The sequence below is a fragment of the Selaginella moellendorffii genome, unplaced genomic scaffold (genome assembly GCF_000143415.4).
Source record: "Selaginella moellendorffii unplaced genomic scaffold, v1.0 SELMOscaffold_43, whole genome shotgun sequence".
In the NCBI taxonomy this organism is placed as follows: domain Eukaryota; kingdom Viridiplantae; phylum Streptophyta; class Lycopodiopsida; order Selaginellales; family Selaginellaceae; genus Selaginella; species Selaginella moellendorffii.
In genome coordinates, this window is record NW_003314304.1 from 659,420 (window position 1) to 674,300 (window position 14,881).

At 48.0% G+C, this 14,881-nt stretch overlaps 5 protein-coding genes across 6 annotated transcripts; 2 read left to right on the plus strand and 3 right to left on the minus strand.

Annotated features, from left to right (window-relative positions):
• Window positions 1–840: 840 nt before the first annotated feature.
• On the minus strand, window positions 841–4,175 carry LOC9647087 (F-box/LRR-repeat protein 14). The gene is made up of 16 exons (XM_002980048.2): window positions 3,938–4,175; window positions 3,554–3,817; window positions 3,353–3,481; window positions 3,086–3,293; window positions 2,880–3,026; window positions 2,728–2,802; window positions 2,598–2,669; window positions 2,465–2,536; window positions 2,326–2,397; window positions 2,198–2,269; window positions 2,049–2,120; window positions 1,890–1,961; window positions 1,678–1,821; window positions 1,504–1,575; window positions 1,220–1,366; window positions 841–1,161 (listed from the first exon to the last, which is right to left on the minus strand). The coding sequence occupies exons 2-16, from the start codon at window positions 3,749–3,751 to the stop codon at window positions 977–979; spliced, it is 1,737 nt and encodes a 578-aa protein (XP_002980094.1). The 5' UTR covers window positions 3,752–3,817; window positions 3,938–4,175; the 3' UTR covers window positions 841–976.
• Window positions 4,176–4,391: 216 nt separating this feature from the next.
• On the plus strand, window positions 4,392–7,155 carry LOC9647088 (RNA polymerase I termination factor). The gene is made up of 9 exons (XM_002979905.2): window positions 4,392–5,761; window positions 5,824–5,920; window positions 5,977–6,091; window positions 6,146–6,255; window positions 6,310–6,475; window positions 6,537–6,611; window positions 6,677–6,739; window positions 6,793–6,979; window positions 7,042–7,155. Exons 1-9 carry the CDS (start codon window positions 4,415–4,417, stop codon window positions 7,042–7,044), a joined length of 2,163 nt encoding a protein of 720 aa, XP_002979951.2. The 5' UTR covers window positions 4,392–4,414; the 3' UTR covers window positions 7,045–7,155.
• Window positions 7,101–7,984, minus strand: LOC9649642. The gene is made up of 5 exons (XM_002980049.2): window positions 7,922–7,984; window positions 7,793–7,866; window positions 7,628–7,733; window positions 7,339–7,516; window positions 7,101–7,291 (listed from the first exon to the last, which is right to left on the minus strand). Exons 2-5 carry the CDS (start codon window positions 7,861–7,863, stop codon window positions 7,122–7,124), a joined length of 525 nt encoding a protein of 174 aa, XP_002980095.1. The 5' UTR covers window positions 7,864–7,866; window positions 7,922–7,984; the 3' UTR covers window positions 7,101–7,121.
• Window positions 7,985–8,005: 21 nt separating this feature from the next.
• LOC9647089 lies at window positions 8,006–9,919 on the minus strand. The gene is made up of 2 exons (XM_024685068.1): window positions 9,015–9,919; window positions 8,006–8,941 (listed from the first exon to the last, which is right to left on the minus strand). Exons 1-2 carry the CDS (start codon window positions 9,632–9,634, stop codon window positions 8,224–8,226), a joined length of 1,338 nt encoding a protein of 445 aa, XP_024540836.1. The 5' UTR covers window positions 9,635–9,919; the 3' UTR covers window positions 8,006–8,223.
• Window positions 9,920–10,152: 233 nt separating this feature from the next.
• On the plus strand, window positions 10,153–11,866 carry LOC9647090 (alpha-1,3/1,6-mannosyltransferase ALG2). Of its 2 annotated transcripts, XM_002979906.2 has the most exons (8): window positions 10,153–10,226; window positions 10,291–10,407; window positions 10,474–10,664; window positions 10,720–10,825; window positions 10,888–11,062; window positions 11,112–11,230; window positions 11,285–11,451; window positions 11,513–11,866. In XM_002979906.2, the coding sequence occupies exons 1-8, from the start codon at window positions 10,172–10,174 to the stop codon at window positions 11,795–11,797; spliced, it is 1,215 nt and encodes a 404-aa protein (XP_002979952.1). In that variant the 5' UTR covers window positions 10,153–10,171; the 3' UTR covers window positions 11,798–11,866. The 2 variants fall into 2 exon arrangements, with proteins under 2 accessions (XP_002979952.1, XP_024540902.1); XM_024685134.1 differs by having other exon boundaries at window positions 10,291–10,664.
• The last annotated feature ends 3,015 nt before the right edge of the window (window positions 11,867–14,881 follow it).

Consider the following 14,881-nt stretch of genomic DNA (forward strand, 5'->3'; position numbering starts at 1 on the left):
GGCTGGATCTTTTTGTTCAAAGTAAAGTGAAATGAGTGAGTGGCATGGTTTGGTGATCCGGAGGATCTACGGCGCGTACGTGTGGCTTACGCTAAAGCACGCATTTAATCACGAGTCTAACCACCGCCACCTTTTCTTATCCTCGCACTGACTTGAAACAAAAACTTCAGTTGAAGATTTGGTAGGCTCTTGGCCGCACGCATTTAATAGTATGGTGTTTGTAACATCAACAGCGGCAGCAGAGTTCTCGCTTCCTCTCCAGAAAATACAAAAAAAAAATTATAGAAAAAACGAAAAGAAAAGAAATTAAAAAATATCTAAAGGCAAAAAAAGACGGAGGAATGCCATGTTTCCTATCATACTTTGGGCGGGTGTTGTACTATAGACAAAAGCAGTCAATAAATTCCTGGCATTCAATTGTTTGCATGACTGTGTTGTATGATTCCATGGGAGCTAAGGTATAATATTACACCCTAAAAGAAAGAAAGCCACTCTCTTTCCTCTCTCCTCTCTCCTCTGTGGTGTTTGCTTGTCTTTGTGGGTCCTCAAAAGAGGCAGGCCTGACTCGTGAGTGTGTGGGGCTGGCATAAATGACCGCGCATGGAGTGAGAATCTCAGCAGAAAGCGACCCATCAACGCTCGCTCCCCAGAAACCCTAATTCCCCGCATTGTCGCCCAGTTGTTTAGGGTTCTTGGGCGTGAGAGAGACTGGGTCAAGATTGAGTGTGAGGCAGGCAAGGAAAAGAAGAAAACAATCACCATTGCTAGAAGCCCTAAACAACAGACAGTTGGCAACCAACGGCCAGGATTTGTTTAAACGATAGCATTCAACGGCCAGGATTTGCGCAAACGAATTCTTTCTTTCCATTGTGTGTATCTACAGCTTGAGTTGCAAACGTACTTATTTACAGCGAGTTTTCTTCTTCAGTGTTCTTCGTGCTCCGATCGATTCATCGCAAGGGTGGATGATTTCATTTCACCGCAGTCGGACGATCACCAGATTGGGGAGCGACGACGCTTGCAGCTTCTGGATCGCCCACAGCGTCACCTTGCACGACTGGAGCGCCAGCGACGTGAGATTCTTGAGCGGCAGCAAGTGCTGCAGCCCCGCATTCGTCACGGACGAGTTCCCGACGTTGAGCGACACGAGCTTCGTCAAGCCTGCAAGGAAACATAAACAAGGAGCAATCTAGCAATCTAGGAACCGAGAGCTACGCACCCGAGAGAGCCTCCAAGGCTTGGTCAGTCAGCTGACCATTCTGCGAGAGGTTCAAGTACGTAAGATCTGTCAGATCTTTTAAGCTCTTGACACCTACGTCTGTTATTCCACCACCACAGACCTCCAGGGACTGTAGCTTCTTGAAATCTGCGCACCAGAGAGAAAGCAAAAAAACCAAAAACTTTAAGGACCTGTCGAGATCTGGGCACAAGGGGACGACACACGGCAGCGAAGACAAAGCTCGAAAGAAAAAAGAAAGAGATCGAAAAGATTATATTACGTACGTCGAAGGCTGCCGATGCCATAGTCCGTGATGCGAGCGCTAAACAGATCCAGGTGCGTAAGATTAGTTAAGCCTGCGAAAGAAAAAGCTGTGAGTTTTCTTCTTCTTCGCTCGGCAGACAGTGAGCGAACGAAAAGGAAGAAATCAATGTGGAGAAAAGAGGAAGAGTTATTACTTGTGAGGGCCATGAGGCCGGTGTCAGTAATCTGTCGTGAGTCAATGTTCAAAGACTTGAGCGATGTTAAGCCTGAGATCTTGTGCAGGCCCATGTCCGTCACCATTGTGGACGAGATATTTAGACTCTCGAGCTTCGAGAGGCCTGGGAAACACAAGAAAAAGAGATTTTTTCGCTGTGAGAATGTGACAAAGGAGAGGAAACAAGTTTACCCGTGAGGAAGTTGAGAGCATGGTTCCCAATCAGCGAGTCGGAAAGATCCAAGCTCTTGAGATTTACAAGGTCTGCAGTCACACAGCACAGAACCACAGGCACACAGGCAGTTTTGTATTCAATCCAGCAAGATGTTATTCGAGAAACAAATTGCATACTTTTAAAGTTCTGTACTCCTTGATCTCCGATCTTGCACGAGTCAAGGTTTAGGAACTGGAGACTCTTGAGGTCTGCAAGCACCAAGGAAAAAAGAAAAGAAAGAATGAGACGTCCGAAACACAAGAAAGAGACAATCTTTTTTTCATACTTTTGAGGTACACCATTCCAGCGTCGCTCACATTTGTGTAGCTCAGATTCAAGTTCTTGAGGTTTCCGAGGCCTGATATATGAAAAACAAGAAAGAACGTGATCGGCAGAAGTGTGTAGTATCTCTACCTTCGAGTTTTCGGCAGCCGAAATCTGAGATGTAGCAGGACTTGAGATTGAGAGTTGTCAAGGAAGTCAAACCTGAAAGGATGAAAAAATCCACAGCAGATGGGAAGACTTGAAGGTTTTTAACCATTAAATTACGTACCAGCAATCGTGTCCATGCAGGCAAAAGTCACTGGGCAGCCTTCCATGTTTAGTACTTCGAGTTTCTTCAAATCTGCAGCGAAAGAAAGCGGTCGATCACAGAACTCCAAAAAGAAAAGCAAAAGATCAAATACCTTTCAAGAAGGTGATTCCAAAGTCCTTGACTTTGCTTCGGGAGATTTGGAGTTCCAGCAAGTTGGTTAAACCTGCGAGGAGTAAAAGTCTCTCCCAGTTTACTCCTGAAAAAAGAAAAACAAAGCAAACCAGAAAGCTGCTTCATGTCGGAGCTCCGGATGCAGTTGCACCATCCGAGATTTAGTTTCTCCAGCTTTGTGAGTCCTGTTCATAAATACCAAAGACCAAAAGAAGAGAAGTTCGCAGCTAGCTAACAACGAGAGATGGGTAAAAAGAACTACCTTTGATATAAACAAGGCCGTCGTGAATCTTTGGACATCGCTCCAAATCCAAGTGCTTGAGGTTTGGGAGACCAGCCAAGTGTCTCATCCCAGCCGGAGTTATAAGTTTGTTCTTTTGGAAGCTCAACGACGTAAGATTCGTGAAGCCTACGCAATGACAAAGCAAATGAAACGAGACTAGAAGCAAGTGACGAGTAGAGACTTACCTGTGAAGTAGCTCAGAGAAATGTCTGATATGTATTTACATTCGTTCATGCAGATGATCTCTACGTTTTCACAGATTTGAAGGCACTGCACGCCTTCGTCCGTAACCATAGAACCAGAAAAATCCACCGCTAGCAAGCAAAACTTCTGCGAGCCTATGACTTCCATCCAGCTATCATCAACACCCGGATAGTAGCCGAGATAAATGTCCTGGAATCCACAAAGTTTTCATTCATGGAGATAGTTCTAAAGTATGGCTTTGATCGTACCTGGATGGCACAGTCCTCGAAAGCTTGAAAGAGCTCTCGAGAAAGAGCTTGAGTCTGGACGAGCTCGTTGAGGATCTTCTGCGTTAAATCCCTCGGCAGCTTCTCAAACGATTTGATACCTTGTGTGTTCTTGAGTTGACAAGGAAAGAGAAAACTCTCAAGAACAATGGAAGAACCATAGAAAACTTTGCAAAAACTTACCTTACAAGTCTCTCGCACTGCAAGCTCCAGGAGCGATGGAGCCTTGTTTGCATTGTCTTGCTCGTCGCTAATATCCCTCTCAAAGTTCCTGGAAGGCCAGCGAAAGTAGAAGCTGCGACTAAATCTCGCGGAGCCACCATAGCCATCGTCAAGGTCTCCTTCCCTTTGGTCTCTCTTTCTCGAGCAAGCACCTCCCATTTTTTTCTCCTTGTTTGTTGGCTTTCTCTGGATTCCTCCTCCTAGTTTCTAGGCCGATCGCTCAACCTGGCATGGATCGCATAAACAAATCATGCACGAGAACAGATGATACTAGCTGGGAAAACTAGTCCAATCCACAAATTGGGGAAGAAACAAAGCGCGAGTGGAATCGAGAGCCCAACTCACCCGATGCTCTTGGCCGATCGCCTCGACTCCTGCCAATTGCCGCGAAAATTCTCACCTCCGCCGCCGCCCAAGACAGAGAATCCGCGATGGCCATGGCAGAAACACCGAGAAGCTTTTATTTCCCCTCTTTCCTCGCCCCGCCGCTATCGTATCGTGGAGCAGCGGATGCAAGCTTCCTCCTCCATAGCCATTCACTTTCACTTAGGGAAGACGAATACCCATCTCTCGAGAAATCCGTGCCGTCCGTTGCGAAACCGCGACGGCCCAGATGTGGTTCGCAAACTGCGCATCTGACGGCCAGGCGCGCACCATTTTGCAAAATCATGGCCGGCCGTTTGGGATTTGGATGGCTGATAGAGCGCCACGCGAGACGAATGGGGTTGCGTAGGCGTCCAAAACTGGGGGCCGGAGAATCCTTGCCGTCCAAATCTCTATACTGTTTAGATGACGGGGTTTTAGGTCAATTTGGCCCCCGGGATGGGCGAGCGCAAGAGGAAGCGCGCGAAGGATCCGATCGAGGAGAAGGGCGATGGAACTGTGGAGGATTGCGATCGCACAGGTGAGCTGACGGGGAAGAATGCTGGTGTGAATCGCCAGAGTGACGAGGACGCAGGGGTAGAGATCGCAGAGGGTAAAGAGAAGAGGAGCAGGAGAAAATCCAAGCATCCAGCTCCAGAAGAATCCAAAAACGAGGATTTTGAGGGTGAAAAGGAACGGGAGGAAGAGGAAGAGGAAGCCGGCCACGAGAAAAAGAAGCGAAAGCGAAAGCACGAAGACAAGGATTTAGTGGAAGAGAAGATTTCGGACGGGAAAAAGAAGCTAGATGGTCACGAGAAGACGCGAAAGAAGAATGCCGGAGGTGGTGATCGAGAAGGTGGAGCCGCTCAAATTTCTTCGAAGAGCACAAAGCACAAGGAAGATGCTGGAGTTGACGTTGAAAAGATTGCAAAGGAGGATAAGAAGAAGAAGAAAAAAAAGAAGAATGTGCCAGGAATAAATGTGGAGGAACAAGAGAATCAGCCCACTGTTTGTGACGAGAGCGAGATCCGAGAGGACAGTACTAAAGTTCCTCTCGAATCGGAGAAGAATAAGAAGTTAGAGAAGAAGAAGCGAGAGAAGAGGATAGCAAGTGATGATACGGCCGATCGGAAAGTAAGCAGTGACGATCAACAGAGGAGGAAAGAATCTAGGCAGGAGAATGCTACTGCCAACGTTGATCCAGTTCCTTCCAAGAGGAAGAGGAAGAAAGACAAACACGCAGCCGCGCTTGACGATGCCGAGAGTCCTGAAGCTGGCGATGATCAAGAACACCAAGAACCGGAGAGGAAGAAGAAGAAAAAGAAATTTCATGCAGTGGACGTGGCTGAGGAGCAAGAGAATAACTCCGCTGCTTGTTACGAGAAAAAGAAGCGGAAGAAGAAACTAGAGGTGGCAGAAAGTCAGGATGATAACAAGCTCAAGCAGCGTGAAGACGAGCGTGGCAGTAGTGACAAACAGCGTAAAGAGAAAACTAAGAAGGCTGAGAGACCAGTTTCCGTCGAGACAGGCGGCGATCTCCATACTTGTACGAAGAACTTGGGAAACCATGCTGAGTCTACGATTCGAAACGAGAAGATAAAGAAGAAGGTCTCTTTCGGTGCTGCGGTGGTTTTAAACGAGGCCGCTACAGAGAAGAAAGTCCATTTCGGTGGAGTGGAGTTACAACCGACAGTCCCGAACGAGAGGCCTCTGTGCGAGCGGAGATTGAAAGATCCCCTATACAATAAGAAGTTTACCGAGGAAGAGGACGAGGCGATAAGACAAGCAGTTCGTCAGTTTGCAGAGGTACGCACTTTAGCCTTCACTCGTAAAGCTGACTCTTTCCTTTTGCTTTTTTTCTTGCGCAGACCAAGGGGTTGGACCTGCATGAAACATACAAACTTTATCTGGACCGAGAAACTCCAGAGCAGCGTCGACTTGGGCGAGAGCTTTCGAAAGCGCTTGGTAATAGACACTGTATTGTTGTGGCTCACATCCTAATATTCTCTACTTTGTGGCAGTGGCTTGCCTTCCGGAGAGAAACCCAATCTCTGTAAAATATCGAGCAGAATCTGTCTTGGACATTTTCGGCCAGAAAGGGATATGGCCACCAGAGGAAGTGGAACGGCTCCAAAGGTATGCGCTGTGGTGTATATATTTTTATAAGAAGTTTTTGCTTTGGTGTGGCAGCCTTGTTCTGACGCATGGCAAAAGGTGGACGCTGATATCGAAGCTTCTTGGGAGGAATAAGCGCAATGTTGCAACAAAGTATTACTATGTCAATGCTTTGCAGAAGAGAGGTAACGATCTTTCTTGGTTAAGATAGCAAGCAAGCCGGGTGTTTTTTTTTACAGGCAAGTATTCAAGCGAGGAAATCGCCAAGGTGACTTCGACAGTCCACAACGTTTTGGCCGAGTATGCGCGGCTAAATGTTCCAAGGCATAGAGAGGAAGACATCCCTTGGCGTTCGATTGCCGCAAAGCTACCCGGTCGTCCAGAGAGTCACTACCGAGTTCTCTGGTAAAGAAGAGCTATGAAAGCCTCTTTTTCTTCTTGCTAACTTTGCGATTGTCTTCCATAGGTACCGGGATTTGTGTTCTCCTATGGTTAAAACCAAGGAGTGGGGAACTGGCGACGACCATCTTCTTCTACGGAGGTACTTGGCAGAGTTTTCTTTTTTCCCTGGTAGTTTTTAACTCGTGGTGTCGGTCGTTTACGCAGAATGCTCGAGTCCGGTGCGCCAGATGAAGAGTCCATCGACTGGGATAATCTATTGTCCGGAAGGCATGGCTTTCTTTCTTTTCTACCATATATTTTATAGTCTTTGTCCAATGCAGGTCAGGAGAGATATGTCTCAAGCGATGGCACGAAATGCGTGTACACTTGGGACATAAGTGGAACTGGCCTTTCGAGAAGAAGCTGGAACTTTTGATTGAGCGATTTGCTCCATGCTTTCTGGAAGAACCAGCAGCTGCTTGCCCAATTGTGTCGGGCCCGGAAGAACAATCTCTACAAGAACAACATGTAAGCTAAAGTTCGTTTGATTTATTTCGCAAAAGTTATATGATGGTGTTTTGCTTTTATAGTGACACTTCGAAAATTCTATACAAAATCGTCGTGATATCGAGGAGTATGGCGTTACAGAAGGAAGGACTCAATCGATTGATTATATCATATTGGTATCGTCGAGCAAGTGTAAATCATCCGGCATGCTGTCCAGAGTCATCTCAATGTCGTCGAGGTTAGCAGTTGAATTTACAAAGTCGGGGATATCGGTGAGATCGAGCTCCGGTATCGTGGTCTCGCTGGTGCTGGCTGCTCGTGCTGCTTCATCCTCTGCATGGAACAAAGATTTACACAGCTTTGGAAGAAAGATAACGTACCGCCAAGAGCTACAGCCGCAGTTGGATGGTCTTCTCGCCGTTGCGATTGCGAAGGCGATGACGACATGGTTTCGAGGATCTCCTCTGTGACAAGCTTGAGGTAATCTTTCTCCTCGGGGCCAATTCGTTGGTGGCACTTCCCTTCAATCAAGCACGCAATGTTGGCGATGTAATCTTCCTGGAGAAAGGAAACACGAAATAGAGTTCTTAGAAAGAAAAAAATTCCAGTCTCTCAAGAACAAAGAAAAGGAACTCTCCTTTCTTTCTCAGCTAAATCATCCACGCTTACCAGTGTGTCGGAGCTTGCGAATGTCACCCTCTCCATAGCCTGGCAAAACTTCTTGAGCGATTCCTGGTCCACTGGCTCAGGATCCCGATCCTTCATCGCGCAATACCTGCAACAGCAAGATCTCGATCAAAACCATCGCTCCCGGCACAGCGCAATCGATCTCACAGCAGATAGGAGACGTTAAGTTGGGATTCTTCCGGCCAGTCCTTCTTCCACAGGCATCGATTGTCGTCCATGGCCTGGCATTGCGCGGCGCGTCGGATCTAGAGAACACAAGAGCGGAGAATCGCTGACCTGATCGCTGCGACATCTAGGGCTCGCAATATCGTCCCGCGCCTTCGTCCCTCTCTCGCGAGGTTTAAACGTTTATAGCCACACTGGCCACTAAATTAGCCCCAATCTATTATTTATAGAAACCTTGCCCTAAAACCATTGCTTAAACTAAACCTCCCTCCTTTAATTAATCTCTAGCTATTTAATCATATAGACTTTCGCGGGAGAAAATTGGCCACGCTCCTCTCGTCTCGTCCTCGCGATCACCATTGTCTCGGATCATCTCGTCCTCGTCTCTCTCGATCGATGATAGATCGATCATCTCACTCGCCCTGCTGGTAGCAAAGCTCTCTCCTCAGCTTCCTCGAGAATGGCTGGCACGCATCCATGCTCAAGTCCGCCGCCGCCGCGAGAGCCATGAACACCGCCGCGTCCTCCACGCAAGTTACGTGCCTCACAGCCATCTGGATGCAGCGGCCCTTGTTCGTCTTGTTCCTCTCGCCGTGGACGGGGCAGCTCATCACGAATCCACCCGCGACTTGGAAGCCCAGCCCCAGGAAGCCATCCCCGCTGCTGTGAGGACTCTCCGTTGAAGACGACGAGGATGCCGCTTCCACCCGCAGCCTGACCGTGTCGATCGAGAACTCTCCGCCACTCTGGGTGCTGATCACCGTCTCGGACACCAGGATCCCACTCCCGACGCTGGTGATGCCACCACCTTCAGCAACCAGCTGGAATCTCAACCCGAGACCACCCTTGCCACCTTTCTCCCTCCAGGCCTCCAGCCTCCCCCACGGCTCCCAGCTATCGACTCCGGTGGAGTCCGGGCGGAGGATGAGCCACGCACCTGGGTTTGATCGGCTCACGTAGTCGGACCCCGACGACGGCACGAAAGGTGTGACGATCGAAGCCGCAGCCACGGGAGAGCCCGAGAGGTCGTGGATCATCACAAGCCACCCCTTTCGTTCCTTGCGTTCTCTTTCTCTATCTCCTGTTAGCGGTGTGGACCAGCTCTTCGCTGGAGTATCTGTGAATCCTAGCCTGCAAAAAGTGAAAGAAGAAATGCCAGTGAGAAAGCCATCGCCAAGCTACAAACTCGAAGAGAGCTTCTCACCTAGCGCGGCAACTACGATCCCTGCTGAACTTGCAACTAAAGATGGGCTGCCTCAAGCTTCCCTGGATTTGTATAATCTGTGGGCCGGAAGCAGTGTCCCCGTCAAACTGGAAAACGAAGCGAGGATCTGCCTCTATCCTGGCATTGAGATGAAACTCCGCTCCAGGACTTCCACCTTTCTTTCCTATGCTCGCCCACGAATCGTAAAGCTGGAGTGGATTCCCCGAAAGCCACTCCGAGTCGACTGCAATGCTAAACTTCCCCAAGAAACTCCCTTCTCTCACACCACAGCACGAGCCCTGCCTTCCAGTGAAGACCACCACTTTCAAGCAAGGAGCCGCCTTCCTCGAGCCCAAGCAGCACTGGACTGCCAGTAGCTTCCTCAAGCTGGAGTGATCCAAGTAGAACACCGCCGCCACATTCCTGGAATCCGGCTCTGGCGCTGTTGCGGTGATGAGCGGCACTGGCGCCGTCTGGACAGGAAATCCCGGCAAGCTGATCTCGCAGTAGCAGGGAATGGAGGAGGCATGTACGCCGACGCGAGCTGCTTTGGAGGCGATCGGGATTCGCAGCCCTAGGGCCGCGATCGAGACCTTGACGAATGCCTGGGGATCCATCATAATCCCATGCTGCTACCTAGAGCTTCTTCTTCCAGCGCTGCTCATACCTCGCGGTCAGCAAACCCTACTCCCGCCGATTCTCCCCCTCGTTCGCGGCATGGGATGAATGCAGCTCTAGCCAGCGCCTCCGCCGCGATCCTCCTCCAGCAATCGAAGCAAAGACCCCGGGCGATGGCGACGATCGAGCGCGAGAAACGAGGAATCCACGCGCCCAGCTCTCACGCACAGAACAAAGCTCTTCCCTTGTTCTTCCTGTCTGGCTCAAGCAAATTGGAAGCCAATGGCTCGCGTCCGTAAGGCGGAGTTAATCCATGGTGCCACGTCCAATGCCCATGCCATGCCAAAAACAAAGCGCTATGCCCTAAAACCCCCTTAAACCCTAAGCCTTTGCATGGCCATGCATGGCATACATGACAGCTGTATCCAGCAAATGCTAATCGTACACAATTCCGTACTGAAAGGATCTTCGCGCATATTCACGCTTTAGCATATTCTCAAGATATTCTCGGGGCTCTAGGGTTTTAGCAGAGCAGGGGAATGGAGGGGAAGCGCAAGCTCAGCGTGGCGATCTGCCATCCCGATCTAGGAATCGGTGAGAAATTCCAGCGATTTGCGAGCGGCTCGCCCGAATTGCGTGAATTCGCGTGTGCTTTCAGGGGGAGCAGAGCGGCTGATCGTCGACGCGGCGCTGGAGCTCAAGAACAACGGTCACGACGTCCGCGTTTTCACGGCGCATCACGATCCCCGGCGCTGTTTCGAGGAGACTGTGAATGGTAAGGACGAAAGCTTCGCTTTTTTCTCCAAGGTCGCTCCACGAATTTCTTTTCTTTTCTTTCAAGGGAGCTTTCCAGTGACAGTCTATGGAGATTTTCTGCCAAGGAACGTCTGGAACAAGCTCCACGCGATCTGTGCGTACATTCGCTGCGTCTTTGTTGCGGTGTGCATGGTTTTGTTCTGGCCAAAGTTTGACGTCGTCCTCGTCGATCAAGTCTCGGCAGTGATTCCTATACTCAAGATCAAGAGATCAAAGGTAAATTCTGTGCTAGAAAATCCTTTGCGCTGACCTCTATCCAGTTTCTCAACAGATAGTCTTTTACTGCCACTTTCCCGATTTGCTGCTGGCTCCACACACGACGACAATCAAGAGATTGTACAGGAAGCCCATTGATTGGCTCGAAGAAACAACAACTGGTATAAAGTCGTGTCTTCTTCGCTCTGAGCTTGTGGCTTTTGGAAAACACGTATCCATACAGGAATGGCCGATCGGATCCTAGTGAACAGTAATTTCACTGCGTCAACCTTCGCACGGACATTTCGAAAGCTCCACGCTCGAGGCTTGCGGCCGTCAGTTCTATACCCGGCGGTCGATGTCGAACAGTTTGCTTCGCTGCCAGAGAAAGCAAACGTGGATGGACTTCCCGCTGAAACGTAAGACTTTTGTTTTCTAGATTCTAGAAATAACTTGGTCTTGCTGCAGGCCTTTTTTCCTTTCCATCAACCGGTTCGAGAGAAAGAAGAATGTGTCTTTGGCAGTCTCTGCTTTTGACATTGTGTTGAGCCAGATCGAGAACACTCAGGTGAAGCTTGTCTTGGCTGGTATAGCGAAACTGCACATCCTTCTCTTTTACTTAACAGTGTCGTTTTATCCAGGAGGATTTGATAGACGCGTCACAGAGAATTGTGAAGTTCTGGACGACTTGCAAGATCTCGCTCGCAAACTCGGGATAAGCGAGCACGTCCTCTTTCTTCCCTCGTGCTCCACTCAAACAAGGGACGAACTCCTGGGATCTTGCGTGTGTGTCATCTACACACCGTCGGTAAGCCGAGCTTTTGCTTTCTCTTGGAGTTTTTTATCAGCTTTTCTCTGTGTCTGTGAAGGATGAACACTTCGGCATTGTCCCGTTGGAGGCCATGGCCGCAGGAAAACCAGTGATAGCATGTCGCAGCGGCGGACCAATGGAGAGCGTGCTGCACGCCAAGACTGGCTTCCTGTGCGACCCAAAGCCTGCGGCGTTCGCGTCGGCTATGCTCGAGTTTGTCAAGGATCCAAACCTCGCCAAGTCCATGGGAAGCTCTGCGCGGTCGCACGTCCGGGACAGATTCTCCAGGCAAACATTTGGCAGTAGGCTTGTCCAAGAGCTCTGGTGTGCTTTGTCGCGATAGCTTTCGTCGAAGAGCAAAGCAAATGTTAGCGAGATTTTTTCTCAAAGCAAATGTTTGATCTTTGGCAAAGTGGAAAGCTTGCTCCTGCAAGAGAAAATGTGAGCCCGATTCGACTCCAAACAGCTTGCTCCCAGACAGAAGCTTGGGAAACGGAAACAAAAATCGATTTCTTTACAAGAAGAGCTCCACCCAGGAGGAATCAAAACATGAGGAGCCTGGAAGATCGGAGTGAGAAAGGAAAACCCTAAAGCTCTGTGTCAACGTTGCTTCCATCACTGGAAGAGAAAGAGCTTGAGGAAGAGGGAGGAGGGGAGGAAGAAGAGCTCATTTCTTCCCCAGCCCATAGCCCAGCGCGATGGCAACAGCTCCAAGACCAAGGGCAATTCCAACGCCGATGCATGCCAGCCCATCTCCGACAGAACCGCCCAGTGACTTCCCTCCAGCAGACAGAGCTTCTTTCACTTGGAGATTCTTCGCAGCGCCCTTGGGATCAAGCGCTCCGCCCAATTTGAACATGCCGTAGCCCGCAACGGCCGTGGCGCCGATGCTGATCACAACCTGCGGGACAGACATTGCGAAAACCCTAAGCCTGAGATGTTTAATCACAGCATATATACCCAGAATCATCTGTTGTTCCCACGCGGGAGGAGCGTGATGACGTGGACAAGCTAAACGACAAGAAAAAGGGCAGAGAATTTTTAATCTTTTTTAGGAAGCGCAAATGCCTGAGATTCGAACTCTCGCGTGGTAGCATGGTAACAGCATATTTTGTTTGAATTAATGATCTAGCATTCTTTTGTGTCATTTTATCCAGTCTTGCAAAATTTTGTGCTCCACTCAACTAGGATCTTGTATGTGTGTTAAAGTTACTTGAGTTCTTATTGGCTTTTCTATCTGGTTGTGAAGGATGGACACTTTCACCTTGGCATTGCCATCATTGCATGCCATGGTATGGCCACAATGAGCATGTTAAAGTAGTGGACTAATGGAGAGCATGTTGCATTAAGTGCTTTGCATTTAAGAGTGAAAGGGGATAAAGGTTTTTCTTTATCTTATAACTTTGATAATTAAGTTGAATTGTTGAATATATTTTTCAACATCTTAGTTTTACTGCAGGTGCCAAGACAAGCTTGATGCTATATAGGCTGCATTTATGTTAGTTATGCTTGAGTTTATCAAGGATCCTAATCTTGCCGAAGTACATAAGAAGTTTAGATATCTCATGAAAGATAAAAACAAGTAAAGCATGTAAGTGGATTTCCTCTTTGGAAAACTTGTGAGACATTAGATTTCTCTCACAAGTTCTTAACTGTAATTTTTTCATACTTAATGAATATTTACAAGTACTATAAATCAATTAGAACACGATGATTAAATTAAGTTAAACCATACTAAAAAATAGCCTCAAATTAAATGATGAAAGCAACTTATTTTGGTATGATTGGCAGCAACTAAGAAGGCAAGCATTTCTTCCCCAGTCCATAGCCCAGCGCGATGGCAACAGCTCCAAGACTGATAGCAAGTCCAACCCCGATGCATGCCAGCCCATCCCATGCAGCTCCTTGCATGTCGATAGAAGTGCCCAGTGACTTCCCTCCAGTAGAAAGAGTTTCTTTCACTTCCACATTCTTCAAAACACTCTTAAGATGAAGCATGCTGTAGCCTGCAATGATCGTGGCAATCGTGGCCCCGATGCTGATCACAACTTGCCAAGAACACATTGCAAAAACCCTAAAATTGAGATGTTTAATCATTCTTCTAGGCATGTCAACCCTCAAAACAAAGAAAAATTAGAAAAACCAAGAAAAATAAGTAAAGATGGAAAGATCTCACTACCAAAAGAGCAAATAGTGAAAGTGGCTTCTATGAAAGTGATGATGATGGAAGCATTCCAGGAGGACACAAGGCATCCTGTAGAAGGCCTGGAATGTTGCTGAAATTGGCTGAATCGCCCTGAAGTGTTAGATCACCTTAAGAATGCCTGAGGTGGCAAATAGTGTCACTGTAAGAGAATCTAGGATGCTAGCATTGCCTGGAAGGATGGAAGCCTCCTCAAGATGGTAGAAATTGTCTCTAGAGAGCTGAAGAAATTGTCATGTGTTGTTGATGAAGATCTGGTGGCCAGATGAAGTGTCAACAATGTCAAAAAATGCCTTGAGTGTTGTAGCAAGATGAAATCATGACCTAGCCATGAACCTGAGTCTGGGAAGAGCTGAAACGAGGTGTCAAGTTGGGAGAATCTCCAAGGAAAAGTCGAAATGCTACTGGAAAATGCCCACCACCTTTATGTCATGGTTGTATCCCAAGCAAGTAGCAAGGCTAGATTGCAGCTCTAGAGTGAGAAGTACCACCACGAGAGTAGTCATTAAGCTAGAGAGTCAAAAGTGTACTCAAAGAGACTGAAGAAGTCATGCTCTCCAAAGTGTTGTTGATGCCTTGTATGTTGGTTTCATTGACAGCTCCAAAGCTGCCATGTACCACATGAAACTACTCCATCTCAATGTGGTTGCCAAGCTTCCAAGATTGCATGGTAAAGTACATGCATATTGGGGAATTCCCTATAAAGGTAGAGTTAATATGCAATAAGAAACTTAGGGGTGGATATAAGCTTCACATGTAAGCTCCACCCTATGAGAACAAGTCAAAAACTTCATGACTACAGCAAATACCACTCCTAGGCATTTGCTAGAGGCAATTGAAGATAGTTGCTTCTCTAGAAGAAAGTGGTCAAATAGTGGTTTTTCAATCCCAATAGCCACCACTCATCAACTTCATCTGCAAGAATTGCTTCTGGATCCCCCACAACAACAAATGTGTCACAAACTCATATCTTGTGGTTGTTGATGTCCAAGCTCAAATGCAATGCATCCAAACTCTGTGTTGGTGTTGAGAGATCCTCGGTATGAGTCCCTTGTGACTTCTCAAATGGTCCTGGAGTTGGAAAAGTGCCTGGAAAATCCACCACTTGGACAAATTCCTCACTGTGCTACAATGAAGGAATCAATGTGAAATCCCCAGATTTATTGAAGCACAAGGATCTCTAAAATTTTGTAGTGATGGTAGAGAATTCAAGTGTTGACGTAG